The following is a 20,931-nucleotide window of genomic DNA, read 5'->3' as shown; positions in this document are numbered from 1 at the left end:
CAACCAAGAGCAAGGCTGCAACTACCAGGGGGAGGGTTGAGCCCTAGCAGAGGGTTGGCCAACTTTTAAGGTCAACCGCAACCTTAGTTAGAGCTGGCCACGAGGTTGGGTGATCCAGGTGGATATTGGTGGCCACCCGCCAATTCCACTTTGACCCCCACCATTATTTCTTTCAGTTTTTCAGTTTCCTTAATTGTAGCACAGTTTACTATTTTTAGCAGTTTTTTCGGGTCCTAAACTTCTGGAGCTGTTTTGAGGCCCTAAATGACGTTTTTTGGCAATCTTGTACCAACGATTTTCTGTTTAACATCGTCTTGTTGTCATAGTCCTCGAAGAGATCTTTCCAACAGGGTATCATGCGCATCAAACAGAGATAATATGACCAAGTCGCGACCTCGGGAAGTTGGCTGTCCAACTAACCCCAATGGGGCCCATAAACTCTTGGTGTTACATCTCCTCGGGTTAGGGTTTTGGTTGTTTAGGGTTTGCTCTTATTGTTCAATAATAAAAGGCCCTTGAGCCTCATTGTAACGCAATTCAGAGGCATGTAGCCGCCACATCTCTTCTCAGAGATAAGCTATCATCGCTCGAGCTAGTCTTATTTCCATTCTGTTTGTAGGCATATTTTAGTATTTGATATTAATGAAATGAAGTGTTATTTCTACTGCATCTTTGTATTTATGGTTATATCTGTAATTTGTTGCGTTCCTGTTTAAATCTGGATCATTGGGAGACCTGGCGAAGGCCTAGATCAATAGACAGGGCTTACCGCAGGGCTGGGAGACTTGGCCGAGACGTAGATCAATAGGATGAGGGCCTATAGTGGCAGACCAAGGGTCTATTAGGGCTAGAACAACCTAATCGATGGTCTAGTAGAGGGCAGAGGGTCTATATTTGTCATAGGAGTTGGCAGAGCTTCGAATAGGCAGACTGAGAGCTAAAGGAACAACCCAAGGCAAGAAGTTTGTTGCGGAGTGACTAAGCAGGAGACCGAGGCCCTAAAGGGCTAGGCCAAATTTTGGGAAAAGGTACAACAAGGTTTCCATGTGGGCAAAGGACTTGCTGGGGGCTTAAAGGAGTAGACCAATGATGATTTGAGGGCTACCACATCAATTGGAAGGAATCAATAGTGACATCAGGTTGATTGAGAGGGTTGGTTAAGCCATAGGACAACAGTTTGACGAGTCTAAACAACTGAAAGTACTTTGTATTATTTGTGTTTTGTATGTGGGCAAATGAGAGCCTAAAGGAAATGGGCTTAGCCCTAGTTGTATTGGTCAAAGGATAGACTTGTATTATAACATTGTACAGGGGTTTGTAAAGGGCCATTATCCTTGGTACGGGAGCCATAAATATTGTGTACCGTTATTGATGTCATTGCTGTTATATTTTGCTGTGCAAAGTTGTTTTTGGTTGGGCATCCTCAGTGTGTTAATGTTCCTAGATAAGGCATAGACCAAACCTGGGGTGCATGGAAATTCCAACACTAGAATAGAGAGCGAAGAAAATATGGCTGCTCTCTTGCTCAAGACAATTCGAGTTGGAAGGTTGGCCTTCCTCTTGTATATATGGTTTTTCATCCTTCAATTTGTGCCCAAAATAATGTTGATTTGGGGTAGCATTAGATGTGCTCTAAGCCTCAAACTTTGCAAGGAGGCTCGGGCACAGGTATTCCAAAGAACCGATAAAGCATTTTGGAAATTCCACCCAGAAGTGATTTTGTTAAAATAATTAATATTTTTAATGGGGTTCCTAAGTCTAAACTTAGGAAAATTAAAATATTAATGGGTATTAATCTAATCAGGGGTGAAACTTCTAGAAAAAGCCATGGATCATCAAAACGATATGAGCCTTTGATTATGTTTTAATCTAGGCTGTTGGTTGGCCAACAGGAAGATATAAGAAGGGGCTTGACAGTCATTTGGAAAATACACAGAGAGAAATCGATTTTTTGAAGTGAGAAGTTCTCAAAAGGAAAAATCGATTGAAGGAATCTCTTGCATTTGAGGGGCAGGGATAGCAACTTCCAGAGAGAGAGATTCTCAGATGGAGATACATCAGACAGAGAGAGGCAGTAAGTGATCCAAAGGCCGACGCAGGGCCAGAAGGGTCACGCAGAAGTGACGCAAAGGCAAAGGGAGTAAGTCGAAAATCAGAGCAGAGGGTTAGTTTCAGCAGCCGGAAGCCGGGGTGTGAGACGAGACCGAGAGGCTGAGAGCAGTGACTCTAGGCTTCTGATCGAATTCCTAGCTGGGTGACGCAGTCCCTGAAAGGGTTGACACTGGGACAATGTAGAGGCAATGCAGAGCTAGCGCAGTGCCTGCCAGGGGCATCTCATCCAGGTGCCGAAACAACTGGGACTTTTCTCAGTGATTGTGTGAGGTAAACTCACAAAGCTTCTGCTAGTAGTTCTCTCTGTAACTAAATAACCTGATGAGGTATTCAATGATGTATTCAGATTTTGCTACTGCTTAATAATAATAAACCCTCAGAGCTACTGCCCTTGTTTTCCCGCATTGGGTTTTTCTAGGGATTGTTTGTCCAAAAATAACTGTCCTATGTGTTGTAGTTTTCTTTCTTGCTCAATATTTTTTTGTTTCCGCATATATATAAATTAAGTGAAGGCTGCAGATGTATTTACTTTGAAATTTACCATACAAGACATTAAATAACTTGCATGATTTAATAAATTAGGAGAAGTAACATCAGTTTGCTGCAGTAGGGATTCCAACTTAGGGATTTTCACAGATAAGGATAGGTTGAGTTCTCCATTATTGGCCATTACTTTGCATGGTTGAATTAATTTCGCTCTGATCGGAGAAGAAAATCTAGTCAAGTGACCTTTGCTTGAGTTGAACTGAAGAAACTTTGAGTTAGCATGAGACAAAAATAATTGTGGGATTAATTTGGCCAATTCGACTTGAGTAATTTTTCCTTAATATTTTTGATTTGACATATTTTTCTCCCATAAACTAATTTTAGGAATTTCGATTTAGCTTAGTTCTCTCCTTACTTATCTTTAGATAATTCAACTTCGCTAATTTTAAAGGATCAAATTAGTTTCTTTTTCTATTGAGGGAAAAGGGGAGGAAAATAGGGAAAAAGGTGAGAGAAAAGGGAGACAATTTAGGGGAAGAAATGAGAGCAAATATGGGAGGGAAAATGGGAAATAAAGAGGAGGGAAAATAGGACATGAATTAGGGAAGAAAAATGTGCAAGGAGAGAACAAAATAAGAGAGAGAAAAATAAAATTGCTCGATTTCTATGTCAACTAATCTTTTGCCAATTCACTAATCACTTGCCCCATTACATGTCACTTGTCCACTGACAATTGCTGCCATGTGTCGACCCCTTAGATTGCCACCTCATGTTGCTAAAAGCAAACAAGTCAAAAATAAGATCCCCCCCCCAAAAATAGGAAAATGTATTGAATGCTTAAGACAATTTAGGTTGGAAGGTTGGCCTTCCTCTTGTATATATAGTTTTTTCGGCCTTCAATTTGTGCCCAAGATAAGGATAGGTTAGTTCTCCATTATTGGACATGACTACGCATGGTTGAATTAACTGAGCTCTGATTGGAGAAGAGAATCTAGTTAAGTGACCTTTGCTTGAGTTGTATTGATGTAACTTTCAGTTGGCATGAGACAAAAATAATAGTGGGATTAATTTAGGCAATTCAACTTTGAGTGGTTTTTCCTTAATTGATTCGATTTGGCATATTTTTCTCCCATAAACCATTTTTAGGAATTTTGAATTAGCTTAATTCTCTCCTTATCTTTAAATAATTCAATTTGGCTAATTTTAAAGGGTCGAATTAATTTCATTTTCTATGGAGGGAAAAAGGGAGGAAAAATAAGGAAAAAGGTGACAGAAAAAAGGAGATAGTTTAGGGGAAAGAATGAGAGGAAAGATTGGAGGGAAAATAGGAAATGAAAAAGAGGGAAAATAGAAGAGGAATTAGGCAAGGAAAGTGCGCAAGGAGAGAGAAAAAATGGGAGAGGAAAATAAAATTGTTCGATTTCCATGTCAATTCATCCTCTACCAACTCACTAATGAATCATTCCATTTCATGGCACTTGTCCACTCACAGCTGCTACCATGTGTCAACCCTTAAGACTGCCACCTCATGGTTCTAAAAATAGACATGCCAAAAATAGGAATTCCCCCTAAAAATGGGAAAAGGTATTGAATGCTTGGAATAGATAGTGGGACACTGCCATATGTAGCATGCCTAAAAGTAGTCATTGCAAAAAATAAAAATCTCACTGCATGCCCACAATATTATTCTCATTAGTCTCAAAATATGATGGTGAAACTCAATATACTTCCAGCACTGCCATGCCAGGATTGCTAAAGTTAGAAAGTAGTTAGATTTTGATGAAACCACCACCATTTGACCTAGAACTTAGTAGGGAGTTCGAATATATAGTCATCATTGCTATGTGTCATCTGCTAAAAATATATCTGTTTCAAATTTCTATAAAAGCACCACCATTGGACTCAGAATGCAATGGGGAACCTGAATGTGTAATCAACCCTAACGTACAACCACTGCTCAAAATAGAAGGTCCTTAGAATCTCACGAAATCATACTCATTGGATTTGTCTTTCGGTAAGGAATTCAAGTCCACAATCAAAATCAACATGCAATCACTGCTGAAAATAGAATGTGCTCGCATTATACTTAGGTCATCTGACTCAAAATTTTGCAAAGTTCCAAATATACCATTATCTTTGATATGCAAGTCTTTGGATGAAACCTGCGAAAAATAGAAAATGTCATGCATGTCACCTGAAAAAGATTCATTGGAGTCTCGAGTTCATAAGGACTCAAAATGTGTGATTTGTACTATTGTAGCGTGCCTGAAACTATATCTTTTACCAAATAGGCAACCTACTAAAATTAGCAACTCTCTCCAATCTATGTAAAAATGTGTTTGAACTATCACAAAATCAATCCTGCAACTAGTCTCCCTGGGAATCAACCACCAACCTATATTCGTATTTTTCTCTGAATCTCGAACATAATGAAGTGTGCTAATCGTTAACCCTTTAGCAAATTTAAGGGTCAACACCCCTCAACCAATAAAAAAACTAAGAAGCAAAAGTGGTGGATCACGCCATTGGACATGCAATGTGTTGACCACTACCGGTCAACTGCCCATGCAGTACACCCCCTTTCTCTTGGCAGAAAGGGGCAGCACCTGATCAGCATGTCCGTGACATCCTGCCATCATCAGCAACTTGATCATTTTTGATTGTAAACCCAGTCTGCATGTATTAATTGTAAATAATCTTAGCAGACATGAGTCGTGTATATGAATTGCCTAGGTGGACCTAACTTTCTAGTGGTAATCTACGTCCCGGAAGGTTTTTCGTCTCACCGATCCATGGATCGGCAGAGTTTTCCTTCAAACCTGACCCCAAAGCCGGGATGGATTTTGTCATTAGAACTTTAGGAGAATCCTAGTGTGTTAATCTGCTAGATTATAGTTGTGTCGCAGAACTGGGTGATTTGTGAGGGTCTGTATTAAAGGGGTTTTCCCCCTTAAGATGTAATTTTGTAAAAGTCATCATGAAATGTGTCTTGAGGGTCGAAAAATGTTTTGAATCCCCTCATGAGTCCTAAGTCCTAGGTCCTAGGTGATGTTTCCGAAGGCTTAGTTCGATGATCCATTTTAAAATGAATTAAGAAATTAAAAAATGAATAAAAATAATAAAATAAATAAAAATTAAAAAATGAAATAAATAAAAAATAATAAAAAAAAAATTAAAAAATAAAGCAAAAACCCTAACTAATAAAATAATAATATTTTAAGTGAATGCATGCAAAATATTATTTTTTAATAAATCGACGGATGAGATCAAGAGATGTCTTGATCCTCATCAACGGTCGAGATCATTTCGACATGGATCACTCGAACTAGCCGTTGGAGGCATTTCCTTTAAGTAGGGTGCTAGGGGTCATTTTAGATCATTGGATCTGTGAGTCTGGTACTGAAGAAGCTCTCTTGTAAATCTGTTTCTGGTTAATAAAAGAAGACTTTGGGGTCCATATCTTGCTAGTGTTACTCTCTTGAAATGCTGTGAGATTGTTTAATTTTCTGCATATGTTATTTTCAGCCGTTAATAATAGCTTTTTGTAGAGTATTGTAAGCACAGGTATCTTGTTCACTTTCTAGGGTTTGAGTGTTGTTAGGGTTTCTGAAGTAGTGGCAGGTATCTCCATTACTTCTTGAGATTTAGCAGCATTTTTGCCCTCTTTACTGATGGTTGTTTATGCGCTGTGCAGAAAACCTTTTCTGAAGGAAATTGTGGGCGTTAGGGGAAGTTCTCGGCTGAACCAGCCAACTCCTGCAAGCATTTTTTGCTGAGCCCAGTTGGATTTGATCCTGGGTCCATCATTCGGTTTATTTTTCTAAGTTGCATGAGAGATTTTCTGAAGTTCTTCACAGTGAAAATCTGAAAATCTTTATTTCTTTAAAATATTTCTGTGCCTACTGCTGAATCTGGCTGTTAAGGGGCCAAATCTGTACATTAAATTAGCTGATCTAGGGTTTCATATTTTTGCTTTATGCAGCTTTCATTAGGGTTTTGATTTTGGTTTTATGTACATATTATTCTTTTTGGGTGATTTCATCATTTTTGGCAGGCATCAGAGAAAGGAAAAATATCTTTGACATACGCTGTCCGGCCAGTTTGCTTTTGAGCCATCCTGTAGCACATCGTTCGTATATTCGTGCAATATTTAAAAAAAAAATCAGAGTTCTGGCTTGCACCGCCACTTATCAGAATTTTTTTTTTTTACGAGCCAAGCAAACGCACTGTTACGTGAGCTATGCATGGATATCATTTCCGTCAGCGTAGCAGATTTGCTCAGATAGTGGCACAAACTTTCTCCATTTGAAGCGTTCAGGTTTTATGCTGCCCTGTTTGTAATCGTTTTGGTTTATGTGTAATACGCTGCTTCAATCCGACCTCGCTGCTCCATGCTTCAAAGCTGTTCCATACACCATAAACGCACAACACAGGCCATAACACAGGTAAAAAGTCGAAACAATCTTCAACATACTCACGCTCAGGTAAATTCGAAACAAATTTCTTTTGGGTGCCTGCGTATTCGTATCGGATCTTTAACTGTTCATATTTTCTGTTCATTGCTCTCATCGCATTGGAGCTCCTTCATGAATCACGATTTATTTTTTTTCGCCAGTGGTATAGGGTTTACGCAGTGAAATTTTCATTTTGGTCACAAGCTGGCAGCCCGAAATTTTTTACGGCCTACGTTTATTCCTTTTTAGTTTATCATTTGAATCTTTTAATTAACGTAGGTAAATTTTTTCGTTCCTCAGGTTTTGCGTTTTTAGATTCACATTTTTTTATATGATATGCGATTTGCGATTTTGGCTTTAGGATTATATAGTTAGATTTCATATAATTAAAAAATCATAAAAATGTTTGTATTTTAGTTTTGTATAGTTTTTTTTTATTATTTTATTTTATGTGTTAGTTTTTAATGTTTTAGATATTAGTTAGATTTTAGATTTTAGTTTTAGACTTTTTCCTTTTTAAGATTTTTATAAAAAAAAAAATAAAAAAAAAGAAATTTATTTTAATTTTGGTTTAGTTTAATTTTTTATATATAGTTTAGTTTTAGATTAACTTTTAGATTTTATTTTAAATAAAAAAAAAAAAAAAAAAAAAAAAATAAAAAAATAATTTTGAGAAAGCATAAAAAATTTTGTGGAAAATTTTCTTTGTCAGATCCAGTCATTTTCGGGAATTATTATCTTTCATGCTGAGATCTAAAATTTTCAAGTCGAGACACGAAATTGATATCTGGTTAATGATTTACGATTCTCGTGGTGTTTTAAGGCATTTATCTCTTCAAAATTTTCAGTTGCCGGATATCGTTTTGAGCATTGTGATTTAGCTGATGATAGATGATTGCTGTTCATGGTTCATGTTTCTATATCATTTAACAAGTAATCGTTTTTACAACAATCTCTTAAGGCACTGGTCTGCTCAATTAATCAAATCATTTTAGTGCTTATCTTAATCGTGTCTCGTGTCTCCCAACCAACTGGTCGACAGTTGGTCTCATCATCTCACAGGGACTACCCCCCTTAGCCGCGGGAGACAGGCTTAAACGGAGGGATCGGGGATCAGAGTGACAGCCCCCGGTCTGAGCGTTGTCGTGTCAATCTGCGCGACAACACAATGTTTGTGGCCAACCTTGGTCTTGGAGTTATAGTTAGGTCAATATGCATATTTTTGGTGTAGGTGGAAAAGGGGTTAATGTATAACATTAACCTTGCTACAAAGATTAGAGCTTTTGAGGATGAAAATGGAAACAGATGTAAAGGGCACTTTCTCTAGCCAAAATGTCATGTCCCAAGCTTATGAAAGTCTGGTAGAAGGTACAAGCTCCAAAAGAAAGTCAAAAGAAAAGAAATCATCCATGGGCCATGTGCCTCCACCATCTCCTGTTGGGAGTGGGTAACTTCATCCGACTGTAAGGGTTCTAGTTCTTATGTAGTGGGACTAACACTTGTAGGGATGTATAGTAAGCTGAACCATGATGATACAGATGATGCCATTTGCAATTTTTTTTTTTCCAACGACATGCCTTTCTATGTTAGTCACTGTCTTTATTATAAGGAGATGGTCAATGCAATTGCAACAATAGGATCTTCGTATGTTTTCCCTGGTGAACATAAGTTGAGGACAATGATCTTAGAACGACAAGTGACCAATATTAATGAGCAAAAATAAAGGATGAGGCAGACATGGGTGAGCGAAAGTTGTTCTATTGTTATGGATAGCTGGACAAACATTGCCAAACATCCACTTATCAACATCATAGTAACTTGCTGATAGGGGCCTTTCTTTCTTAGAGCTATTGATTGTTTTAGAAAGTGCAAAGATGCCAACTTTACAATTTGAGCTTCTTCGAGATGGTATAAAGGAGTTTGGACCTACCAATGTTGTATAGGTTGTGATAGATGCATCAACAATGTGTAGATAAGCTAGATTAATGATTTAGAGTAAATATATGAATATTTTTCGGACCGCTTGTTGTGTGCATGTACTCAACAATGCAATGAAAGACATTGAAAAAATTGAGTGGGTATCTAGCTTGGTGATTGCTGCAATAAATGTGCAGATGTTTATTTGCAACCACCACACCTCCTTAGCTATGTACAAGTGTCACTTGAGGAAAGAATTCTTTAAGCCTATAGACACCAGATATGCTAGCTATTTTCTTCTTTTGGAGAGGATGTTGGAGGTCCAGTCAACATTGCAGACCATGATTGTGACTTCAAATTGGAGCAGGTGGACAAAATCCAAGATAGGAGAAGAAAATCAAGCTTTAGATATTGGATAATGATTGGTGGACAAATTGTACTTATTTGGTGTCAACGTTATTTCTTTTATACCAGGTCTGATTTATTTTGCTTCAACAATTCTACTAAAAGCCCAGAAGAATATTTATCTCAAATATTTTCTGAAATTGCTAATAAACAAACACACTGGTATACTAACACTGAAATAAAATGCAGCGGAAGTAAAATAGGGAAATCAATCACTCTACAACAACAAATTTGTACATGTTACCTCTGTGAATTGTGTGTTAAAATGGTGAAAGCTCCAAACAATGCTGCACAATCCGAGTGGAAATTGGTTAGGTTACCCACTGTCACCTCAACAACATACCTTGCCTCTTTAGTTCAGTTCTTCTTCGACTTCAAGGGGGACTCCTATTGAAATGTAACTAGTGTCGGTCTTCATAATTGTATATGTCATGACTTGATGCAATTGATGTATTTGTCAAAACGAAAAAGAAAAGAAAATTATTGGTAAAAGATGATTATTTATTGTGAAATGTGTTTCTTTCTCATAGTTATGTTGTCTTAGGTCAAAGCACCTATTGAGTGCTCTAGGGGCCTTGGTGAAAGGTCATGTATTAAGAAAGAAAAATTATTATTGTATTATGTCAAGTCTAGAAGCTTCCAAGAGATGAGTCAGCCAACCTTTCTCAAGTCAGCCTAGAGAGGCCTAATTCACCCCACATGATGCCTATAAAAGAAAAGCTCACTCTCATTTGAGGACACACACATCCAGTGAATTAATTCTGATCCTAGAAAAGAAGTGAAGGTCTGACTCAACGAATTAGAGGAGTGAAATTATGATAAAGCCAATGAGGAAGTAAAGGAAGCAAATTTCTGTTTCTGCCTGCTCACATGTGCAAGTTTGTTGGAGAACCTAGGGTTTCCTCAGTCCAAAATTTGCAGAGATATTGTTTGGGGTTTGGCTGGCTCATCTTTTGGAAGGTTTGGTCTTGGGTCAAGGTCTTGGAAGTCTTCATTGAATTGATTATATAACAAGAAATTTTTGTGGGTTTTCCTCTCTAGGAGTGGTTTTGGCCTTGGCTAGCAACCTACATTTGGTGTTCTTGTGTTTGCATTGTGATCTTCTTATTGGCATTTGTCTTGATGATGAACTAAACTAAATAATGATGAAAATGTCCTAATATAAATCACAAGAAAATGTCAAAGGATTAAAGAGAAATCAAGTTAATAAATACTCTAACCCTCTGCCTTAGATTTCTCAACGACTCCCTTATAGATCACCAGAGTTTAGACAATATTAAACAACGTGATATTACAAATAACCCTAGGGATTGAAATGGTTTTTTGAAATAGGAAAGAGAATAAGAGCGATGGAAGGATATGAAAACTAGTGCCAATATTCAAGGGCAATAGGCGAGGTCGCAATCACAACCCTTTTTCAGCTCTTCCTTTAGGATTGGATGGGTGAGGAATTGAGGGTGAAACTTATTGGAAATACTGAGAGGGGGGTGAATCAATGTTTCTTAGCAATTAGCACTTTATTAGTCTTTTCAGAGCATTAGTTAATCTTCAGTTATTATTATTATTGTTTAGTAAGAGCAGTAAACAACAATGCAAAAATAAAGACAGTAGGCACAAATTTTAGGTGGAAAACTCTCTCTGGGTCAAAACCCACCGAACACTTTTCTAATAAGTTCTTTAATATTCAGCCCCAACTGAAAAGAAAGCTACGACTGCCTAAAACTCTAGAAAAACATTCTTCTCCAGCTCTCACTAGAAGGACGCCCCAACACCCTGGTTTTATCAGCAGTCAGCTGAATCGATTCTCTAACACCCTAGCGAGCCACAACTCGCCCTAGCACCACCTTACCACCTTGAAGTGTTTACAGGCCCCAACTTGTAGGTGACTTCATTCACCTGCCTAGCACTACCACCCTACCACCCTATAAAGACAAGTTTAATACAAAAGTGTGGATTCCCATACCAGGGACAATGATCCATGTTACAATGATATTACAAAGATTTTCTTTGAGTAACTGACACGCTAGGACCTAAACCCTTGTCCTGATAAAGTAAGAACCCTTGTCCCAGCAATAAACCAAAAACCTTCTTCCCAAACCAAATTTGCCTTCTTCAACTTTAGGCAATGACACAGACTTTTACAATTACATAGATGTGCACTGTTTGACCTTAAATGACAAAATGATTTTCTATACAAGCTTACAATACTAAACTACTGTTGTTCTAACTGTTCCTGTTGCTGTGATGAACTTGCTGTAGAAGTGATATTGATTTGCTTTTGTTCTTGATGCACTGATAGTTTGTCCTTTCACTGCTTCATTACTTGAGTTCTTCTTTAGTCTTCACTGTTTACTGATTGTGCCTTGCTTCCTTTGATATTGTGTCCACCCTGTCTTTAATGGTGTGGCTATATACTTGAACGAAGACAGTCCTGTAGGTCTCACTGCTTGATGGGTTGTAGTTGTTGGGAAAAAATCATTGCTTAGAGAGACAGTAGATGCTGTAGGTGATGAGAATGTTCTCCTCTTGAAGAGTGTTTATACCTGCAATAGAGAATATTCCCAAGCGAATCTCCAACTTCCAGAGAAAAACAGAATATCACCCCTAAAGGAAACCAATCGAGACTCCCATTTTCAAAACAAAATAGTAATTGTGCCCAAGTATACTTACCTCACTTCAAGTGCACCTGCAAATAAGAGAAATAAATGTAAAAAAAAAGAAATTACACACAGACTTACCTTAGCTTACCTTGATGTGAGGACGTGCTGATGTATTGCCTTGTTGAAGTTTTTCTGTATACCTTAATGTAACAACATGAAACAAAAGACACAATCTGAGGACAGATCTAAACACAGTCCTAACTAGATTAGACTTGGACAAAACTTTCTTAACATATCAGTCCTAACATAGTTCTAGACCTAGCCCTAACAAGACCTAGAACCAACCAAGAGACTGGACATAAAACAGACCTAGAAAACTAGCGCTAGACTAGTCTAACAGACCAACCAAGCTAATCTTAATTTCAAAAATGACACTTCTTATACACTTCTTGTTACTGTATTTTTGGATCACCTCAGTTTTTTTTTTGGTCCTTCTATTGCTGTCCAGAAGTGGACTTACGAGCCCTAAAATGTGTAGTTATGAACCCTCTCTACTTGAGAATATACACAGACTTGGCCTTCATAGATTTGAATTCCAAAAGGTGCCCCTCAAATTATAAAACTGTAGCTTCTGTAACCTCGCTCATTATGCAACTTGCAGCCTCTCAAATGCAGGTTCGAGACTTCTTGTAATTTTGTCTTTTTATGTAACCTTGCGGCCTTTCAAATTACAGGTCCGAGACTTCTATAGGTGGATACCAGACTTGATCATCAAAATCCGAGTGGCCTGAAACAATATGATATGCCTTACGTTGTTGTCCTTTTAAGCCAAATACCCATGCTGTTATCATGCCTGCACTATTGCCTATTGTAATTTATGCGTTAACCTTTTACTTGCTTCTTCCTGCAATATGATCCCATCAAAATCAAACAAATCTTAACCCTCAGATATCTGCGTTATCTCCTTCAGGGTATTGAAAAATTTCAGAGTGTTATTCTAATGATTTTTCATTTTAAAAGCACACCTTTGAGGGGATAATGAGTCTCCTTTTATAGAGCTAGGAGGGGCTTCATATTATGAACATTAGAGAATTTTATGAGGTAGACGTTAGGGAGGCATATTAGGAATTTAAGAAATTAAAAATTTATTTTAAATGTGCCATGTAATCCAAAGGTCTCATATTTTAATAACTTAGTGATTCTAAATAAATACTAAATGCTTTAAAAAAAATAGCCTTAATAAAAATCTTAATACTTATTAGTATTACTTTAATAATAATAATATCCTTAATTTAATTAGATACTACCCCTTATTAACATTTATCTAAAAAAAATTCAATTCCACTAAAATTTTGAAATCAATGATTGACTTAGTGCATATGGTCCTACTCGAGTGTGAAGTCAATGATTGGTTTACTATCTTTGGATCTTGAAGTTATTCATCTTATACATGGTGAGATTATGGTGAGAATCCTTGTGATATATTGACAACTGTTGGTGAATAGAGTGTCGTGTCTCTACCCCTTGGGGTTTTGGCCTACAAAACTGGGTCTTCAACCTCAACCTCAATTTTCTCTCAAACCATGAGGAACCACGAGGTGTACCATATATCAATGGAAACATCTCGTTGAGGAGAATCTATCTAGAAGGATCTTGACACAAGATTCCATGAATTGCCATGTCAAATTTGCCATGGAATATCGGGGTAGCTCCTAGTGCTGCTTGGGTTGACATTAATGACAACCACCTATCGACAATCTCCCCCTTTGGCATTGATGGCAACACAAGTAATCCTCATGCCATCATAACTCCCCCTGACACCATATGCTTCTAACCTTCCTAACGCTTTCTCTTCCCTTTGACATCAATGGAAAAGGGTAACTCCCCCTAACAACTTGCCTCTCTTGCGGACTTGTAATCTACCTAAACTCCCCCTATCTACTTGACTAGAGGAAAGAATAGTCTAATGGGAACTTGGGAGAATCCCAAGCTTTTGGCGAAGATACTCAAATGCCTCACGCGGTAAAGGTTTGGTAAAGATGTCAGCGATTTGTTCTTTTGTCCCAATGTATTCAACCTTGATGTTTTTCTTAGCAACCTGTTCTCTAACAAAATGGTACTTGATCGAAATGTGTTTCGTTTTTGAATGCATCACAGGATTCTTGGAGATACTGATGGCGCTGGTGTTATCACAAAATATTGGAATGGGCTCATCAAACTTCACTTGAAGATCGTGCAAAGTTTGTTTCATCCAGAGGACTTGAGTACAACAAATAGCTGCTGCTATGTATTCTGCTTCCGCTGTGGATAATGAGATTGAAGATTGCTTCTTGCTCAACCATGAAACAAGACAACCACCTAGATAGAAGGCTGCTCCACTAGTACTCTTACGATCATCAACACTTCCTGCCCAATCTGCATCAATATAAGCCTCGATGGTTAGCTCATTTCCTTTAGGATACCATAGTCCATATTCTGTTGTTCCCTTAAGACATCGAAAAGTCCTTTTTACGGCAATGACATGGGATTCCTTTGGTGTTGCTTGGAATTCTGCAACTTGCCCAACTGCCTGCATCACATCTGCCTCGAAGCTGTTACATATAGAAGACTACCAATCATAGATCTATACATCCTATGATCCACATCTTTGGATGAGTCATCTATGCTCAACTTGCAAATTGTCACCATTGGGGTGAGAACTGACTTGCAATCTTCCATTTGAAATCTCTTCAACATTTCCTTGGTATATTTGGTTTGACATATAAATATTCCCTTGTCTTGCTAAGATATCTTTGGTACCAAAAAGTATGTCAACTCACAAAGTAGTGACATTTTGAACTCACTCTGCATATTTGTAGCAAACTTTTTACCTAAGTTACCAGGATACGGATACGGATCCGGATCCGGATCCGGATACGGATATGGATACGGATCCGTTGGATTTTTGAAAAGCCAGGATCCGGATACGGCGAGGATACGAAGAGTACAAAAATATATAATAATATTTTTAAAAAATTTTAAAAATACATTTGATGTTTAAAATCAAAACCATTCATGAATCTTGCATCTTGCATCTTTATTGACATTTATTCCTTCACTAGATTCATGTTGTAATGGTTCCATGTTTATCACACTTGCGTTGATAACCAAATATAAATTAATAAAAATGTCATTCTCAAAACAAAATTCTAAAGTGGTACAGGGCGAAATAAAATTAAAAAAAAATATAAAATTCTAAATTATTATTTTATAATAAATAATTTTAAAATTTAAATTTAAATAAATAACTAATTAAATTATTAATATTATATATATACATAATTTAAAATTTTAAAAACTAATAAACATATAAAATTTAAATATTAATAAAAAAAAACAATACACATATTAAATAATTGATATAAATTGTAATTATTAAAATAAAATTATAAACATAAAATATTTTTTAATTAAAAAAATATAAAATTTAAAATTATTATTTTATAATAAATAATTTTAAAATTTAAATTTAAATAAATAACTAATTAAATTATTAATATTATATATATACATAATTTAAAATTTTAAAACTAATAAACATATAAAATTTAAATATTAATAAAAAAAAACAATACACGTATTAAATAATTGCTATAAATTGTAATTATTAAAATAAAATTATAAACATAAAGTTATAAACATAAAATATTTTTTAATTTTTATTTATAACTTACAAATTATATTAATATACTATATGGTTTACGGCCCACGGGCCTACCATATTTAATTTTTATTTATAATTTTTTTTTTTAATATTTAACCCACACTTTAGTGATTATGTTTTTTGAGCACCCGTGGAAATGGTATTAATACATATCATAAATTAATAAATTAATACATATCATAAATTAATAAATTAATACATAGACTTATTCTCCTGCGTAATGATTAATTAGTGATTTAAAGTTCAATTAATTTAATAAATTTATATTTTGCATGGAGCTAGCAATTACCACGATAAAATCATTAAAGACAGGTAATCTGGGATAACGTAAATTCATATAAAGTATTAATTAAAAAGTATAAATTCGAGGAAGGGAATAGAGATTGTGAAACGCATGGCCGTGGATTCCGTTTTGAAAGCCGAAATAAACAATAACGATAGCGATACCTACACACAGATTTATACAGAAACCAAACTGAGAATTGAAACCCAACTGAACTGCGTGATGAACATTTTGTTAAGTGACCGTACGGATCCCACCGTATCCGTACCCGTACCCGTTTCGGATTCGGGGATCCGAGGTATCACCGCATGCCCCCAGCGGATCCGGTAACGTAGCTTTTTACTTAACCTGTCATCATCACTCCCAAAGATTATATCATCCACATATACTGCAATAATCTTCAAACTATCATGTTCAATCCTTACATAAAGGTTGCTATCTGCACTTCCCTTCTTGAATCCTTGTTGTTACTAATACTTGTCAAGACAGGCATACCATGCTCTGGGTGCCTATTTGAGACCATACAACACCTTTTTTAATTTGCAAACATAATCTTTCTTGTCAGTGAGCAAAAATCCTTCAGGTTGTTCTATATATACTTCTTCTTCTAATTCTCCATTTAGAAATGTTGATTTCACGTCCATTTGATAAACTTTGATATTTCTCGAACATGCATAAGCCAAGAACATCCTGATAGCTTCCATTCTAGCAATGGGAGCAAATGTTTCTTCAAAATCAATTCCTTCAACTTGTGCATATCCTTTGCAAACCAACCTTGCCTTGTTCCTGGTAACCTGTCCATCCTCATTTAACTTGTTCTTGAAAACCCATTTTGTCCCAATGACATTTTTATCTTTTGGTCGTGGGACCAATTCCCAAGTGTCATTCTTCTCAATTTGATCCAATTCTTCATTCATAGTAGCTACCCAATGTTCATCTTGACTGGCTTCTTCAAAGTTGTTTGGCTCAAATGTAGCTAAGAGAGCAAGATGGGCTTGTTGTGGTACACGAAGTTGGCAATTTATTCTAGTTCCTATTCCTTCATTGAGATCCCCAATGATTTGATTTGATGGATGATTCTTTTGATACCATTCTTTGGGGGGCTTTGGGGGTGTTTCTTGTTCAACCTGTTTTCCGTCTCTTATCTCTTCCTAGTTGGTAGTTGTTTCCTTATTCAATTGTGCTTGCTCTGGGACTTCTTCTTTAACCTTTTTTGGTTATGACTCGCGTATCTTTGATTTGCTGAAAAGGAGCTTTCCTCATTCACCCTTGAGACATAATCTTCATTAAATGTTACATTGATGCTTTCAACTATTCGTTTAAGTCTCTGATTGTAACATTTATAAGCTTTTCTTTTGCGTGAATAACCAACAAAAATACCTTCGTCTACTCGAGAATCAAATTTTCCTGTTTTCTGATCTTCTCTTTTAATATAGCATTTGCTTCCAAATACCCTAAAATATTTGACATTTGCTGGTCTTCCTTTCCAAAGTTCGTATGGAGTCATATCACAATTGTTTCTAAGCAAACTTCTGTTCAAAATAAATACCACTGTATCAACTGCTTGAACCCAAAATTTGTCATCTAATATTGAATCATTTAGCATTGTTCTAGCCATTTCTTGTACAGTTCTATTCTTCCTTTCAACAACTCCATTTTGTTGCGGTGTTCTGGCTGTTGAGAACTGCCTTTTTATTCCATTTTCTTCACAAAAATGCTGAAATGTTTTGGAGGTAAATTCGTCACCGTTATTAGATCTCAAACATTTAATCTTTAAATCAGTTTCATTCTCCACCATTTCATTGTAGATCTTGAAGCATTCAAATGCGTCAGACTTTTTCTTCAAGAAACTAACAATGGTCATCCTGGTATAATCATCTATCAATAGCATAAAATATAATTCACCATTCAATCCTTTAGTCCTCATTGGTCCACATAGATTGGTATGTATAAATTCCGATGGTTGTGATGTAAGTGTTCTTTTGTCCGCTTGCCATGCCGACAATGTTCACATACATCGTTGGTTGGTTTTGAAATCAATGGCATCTCTCTCACAAATTCCTTTTTGCTAATTCTAACAAGGTTGTCAAAGTTTAAATGTCCCATTTGTCTATGCCATAGCCAACTCTCATCTTCTTTTGCCAAGAAACATCCTTTAACGACCTTATCCAAGGTGTATATGTCATTTGGAGCTCTACTTGCAGTAGCCACAAGTTGACCGGAATTTTCTTTTCTTATTTCACATTTCTTTGAGTCAAATAACATTGTGTCCTTGATCGCACATTTGACCTACACTTAGCAAACTGTGATTCATATTTTCAACAGGGAGCACATCTTTTGCAATAGCATCCTTGCTTCCAAGGTTGACAATACTTGTTCTTATGACATTTCAAGATCCATCATTTCCAAAGGATATTGTTCCATCTTTTTCTTCCTTTAAAGAAATAAATTTATTCTTCGTGGAATCTTTTTCCAAGAGCCTTCTTGTCTATCTTGAACCTTTGTTTTGGCTGGGAAACATCCCTGCTTGGTAGATCCTTCAACATAGGTTTTCTATGCATATTCCCTTTCGAAGTTTGAACCCTTTTCAACGATTTCTTTGTAGCCTAGACCAGTCTTGTCATTGTATGACCTTTGGTTGCTGATGAGCTCATCCAAAGTTTTAGAACTGTTAGCAAAATTTTGCAGAACATTTCCCTTTTTTACTTCCTTTCGAAGAGATACTATTTGGGCTTCTAGTTCTTCCCTTGCCTCATTGCTTTCTTTTAACTCATCCCTGAGTGATTCTTCAATTCTTTTGGCTTCTTCTAACTTTACTCTGAGGTTGATGATTTCTTCTTCATTCCTTTTGTTGAGATTCTTTACCTCCTTCAATTCGGTTTCCAGAGAATTAACATTTTTCCTTTCTTCTTTGAGTTCTTTTATAATTCTGACAACTTCATTTTGAAATTTGATTTCAATCATTTCTTCTTCTTCATCTTCTTCTTTGTCAGATGCTTCCATCTTGTTATGCTTAGCCATAAATAATACTCTTTCTTTGTTTTCTTCATCACTGTCACTTTCTTCTTCAGATGAGGAACTATCTTCCTTGGAGAGGAAGTTTTTCTTAAACCCTTTCTTCTTACCTTGGTTGTTGAAATTTCTTTGACCTTTCTTTCCAAAATGTTTTATTTGAGGGCATTAATACGAAGATGTAGGACACATTACTGTTCCCCACTGGCGGTTTTGAAAATTTATGCATCTTCCAGTCTGTTTATTTTTTCTTTGGTTATATGTGGAAAAATTGTGTAATTATCTCTCATGTTCTATGTTTTTTTCTTTGTAAGAGGAATCAACAAATTCCCCTTTAAATAGGTAAAAAGATGGTGAAAGTAATATTTTTTTGGAGTTTTTATCAGTTCTTTAGGATAATATTTTCTTTGGTTAAATGATATTGCAGGTCTTTACATGGGGCTACAAAATGGTAAGTCCAAGGCGAGTAATGATTCAAAGGAATACTAAAAAGAGTGGAAATATGCCTTTGAAGTTTCATTGCAAGAAGCGGCTACATGTAGTTAAAATAGCAGCAGGCATGACTCACAGCACAGTGCTTTCTGACGATGGCTCTTTATTCTACTGGGTTTCATCTGATCCAAATCTTCATTGCCAGCAGGTTTGCATGGTTAATAATGTTATTGCATTAGATATTTTAATTCTTAAACTGCATGTAAGTATATTGCTTCTAAACGCAAATGGAGAACAGAAATGCTGATTTGGAAATATCTGATTTTTTCCATCAACTAGAGGCTGTTTGTTGGGTTAGAAACTTTTTAATATTTGCTAAGTTCCTGGTTGGTTAAGCTCATTCATGAATTGCATTTGAATCTGCCACAAATTCTTGGTCTTTAGCCCTCTTCTTGACATTGCAATTCTGTTACTTGTATAGCTTTACTCCATGACTAGCAGCAACGTGGTCTCTGTTTCAGCTGGCAAATACTGGACTGCCATTGCTACTTCAACAGGTGATGTTTATGCATGGGATGGACATAAATACAAAGGAGATGCTCCTGTTCTCCAGCGTATTCATGGGATTAAGCATGTCACTTCAGTGTCTGTTGGTGAAACTCACTTTCTGGCTGTTTCTACCAATTATATTCCCAAATACACCCCCAAACGTTTTGAAGAAATTCATACAGCAACAAAGGAGCACTGTGAGGAAGATGAAATTGAAGATGATGATGCAACATCAAATGATTGTCAAAATGGATCCAAAGGAGGTGAATGTGGTAGTGATAAACTCGAAAAAATCGTTCCAAGTTTGAAGGATTTGTGCCAGAAGGTGGCAGCAGAGTTTCTGGTGGAGCCAAAAAATGTAGTGCAATTGCTTGACATTGCGGATACACTGGAAGCTGAGGGCTTGAGGATACATTGTGAGGTGAGTAACCTTTTTGTGTTATATTTAAATGTTTAGCTGAGGGAGTTTTAAAGTTTAGTTGTTCTGTCTAAGCATTTTGTGTTTGGGCTTATGGACAGCACATGAAACCACTAAGTACAAAACGACCTTTTTTCTGGCTTTTTCTGTTCTTACTTTAAAGGAAATTATGAGTTACTGTAACTTGTTATTATTCATTTGTATTAGTATATGATTGAAAGTTTGTAAGTAATAGTTATTTAGAAGCTTCCCCATTTAGGCAATGCATTTTCGGATTTTGCTTTAGTATCACCCAATGTTTTAAGACTCAGCCAACTCAACCTCGGAGTCAGCCGAGTTGACCAAGTTGACCCATATACCAAACCGTCTTGGGGGACCAGTTTGGTATTGAACCGCCTGGTTGGGTCACCGGTGTATGAACCAGCCAGTGGCTGGTTCAGTAACAGTCTGACTTAGCCAAGTCCATACCAGGTTGGTTCCCTATGGGCCGGGGTGCCATTTTCGGAGAATTTTTTTTTTTTTTTATAATTTCTTTTAGCTAAATTAAAGTTTCTCACCCA

At 36.5% G+C, this 20,931-nt stretch overlaps 1 protein-coding gene across 1 annotated transcript in view; it reads left to right on the top strand.

Moving 5' to 3' along the window:
• The window catches only part of LOC149233559 (ankyrin repeat family protein / regulator of chromosome condensation (RCC1) family protein), a 118,383-nt gene that overhangs the window by 73,787 nt on the left and 23,665 nt on the right, over positions 1-20,931 (top strand). Inside the window, exons 7-8 of the mRNA XM_089379797.1 lie at positions 19,400-19,612; positions 19,886-20,374. Coding sequence (XP_089235923.1) covers positions 19,400-19,612; positions 19,886-20,374 — 702 coding nt within the window. The remainder of the gene's footprint in view (positions 1-19,399; positions 19,613-19,885; positions 20,375-20,931) is intronic.

This window comes from Pinus tabuliformis, chromosome J (genome assembly GCF_031772625.1).
Source record: "Pinus tabuliformis cultivar Carrire ecotype Pingquan chromosome J, CPIR1, whole genome shotgun sequence".
Classification (NCBI taxonomy): Eukaryota; Viridiplantae; Streptophyta; class Pinopsida; order Pinales; family Pinaceae; genus Pinus; species Pinus tabuliformis.
Note: the sequence above shows the minus strand (reverse complement) of the source record. Positions and strands in the feature narration are given on the sequence as shown.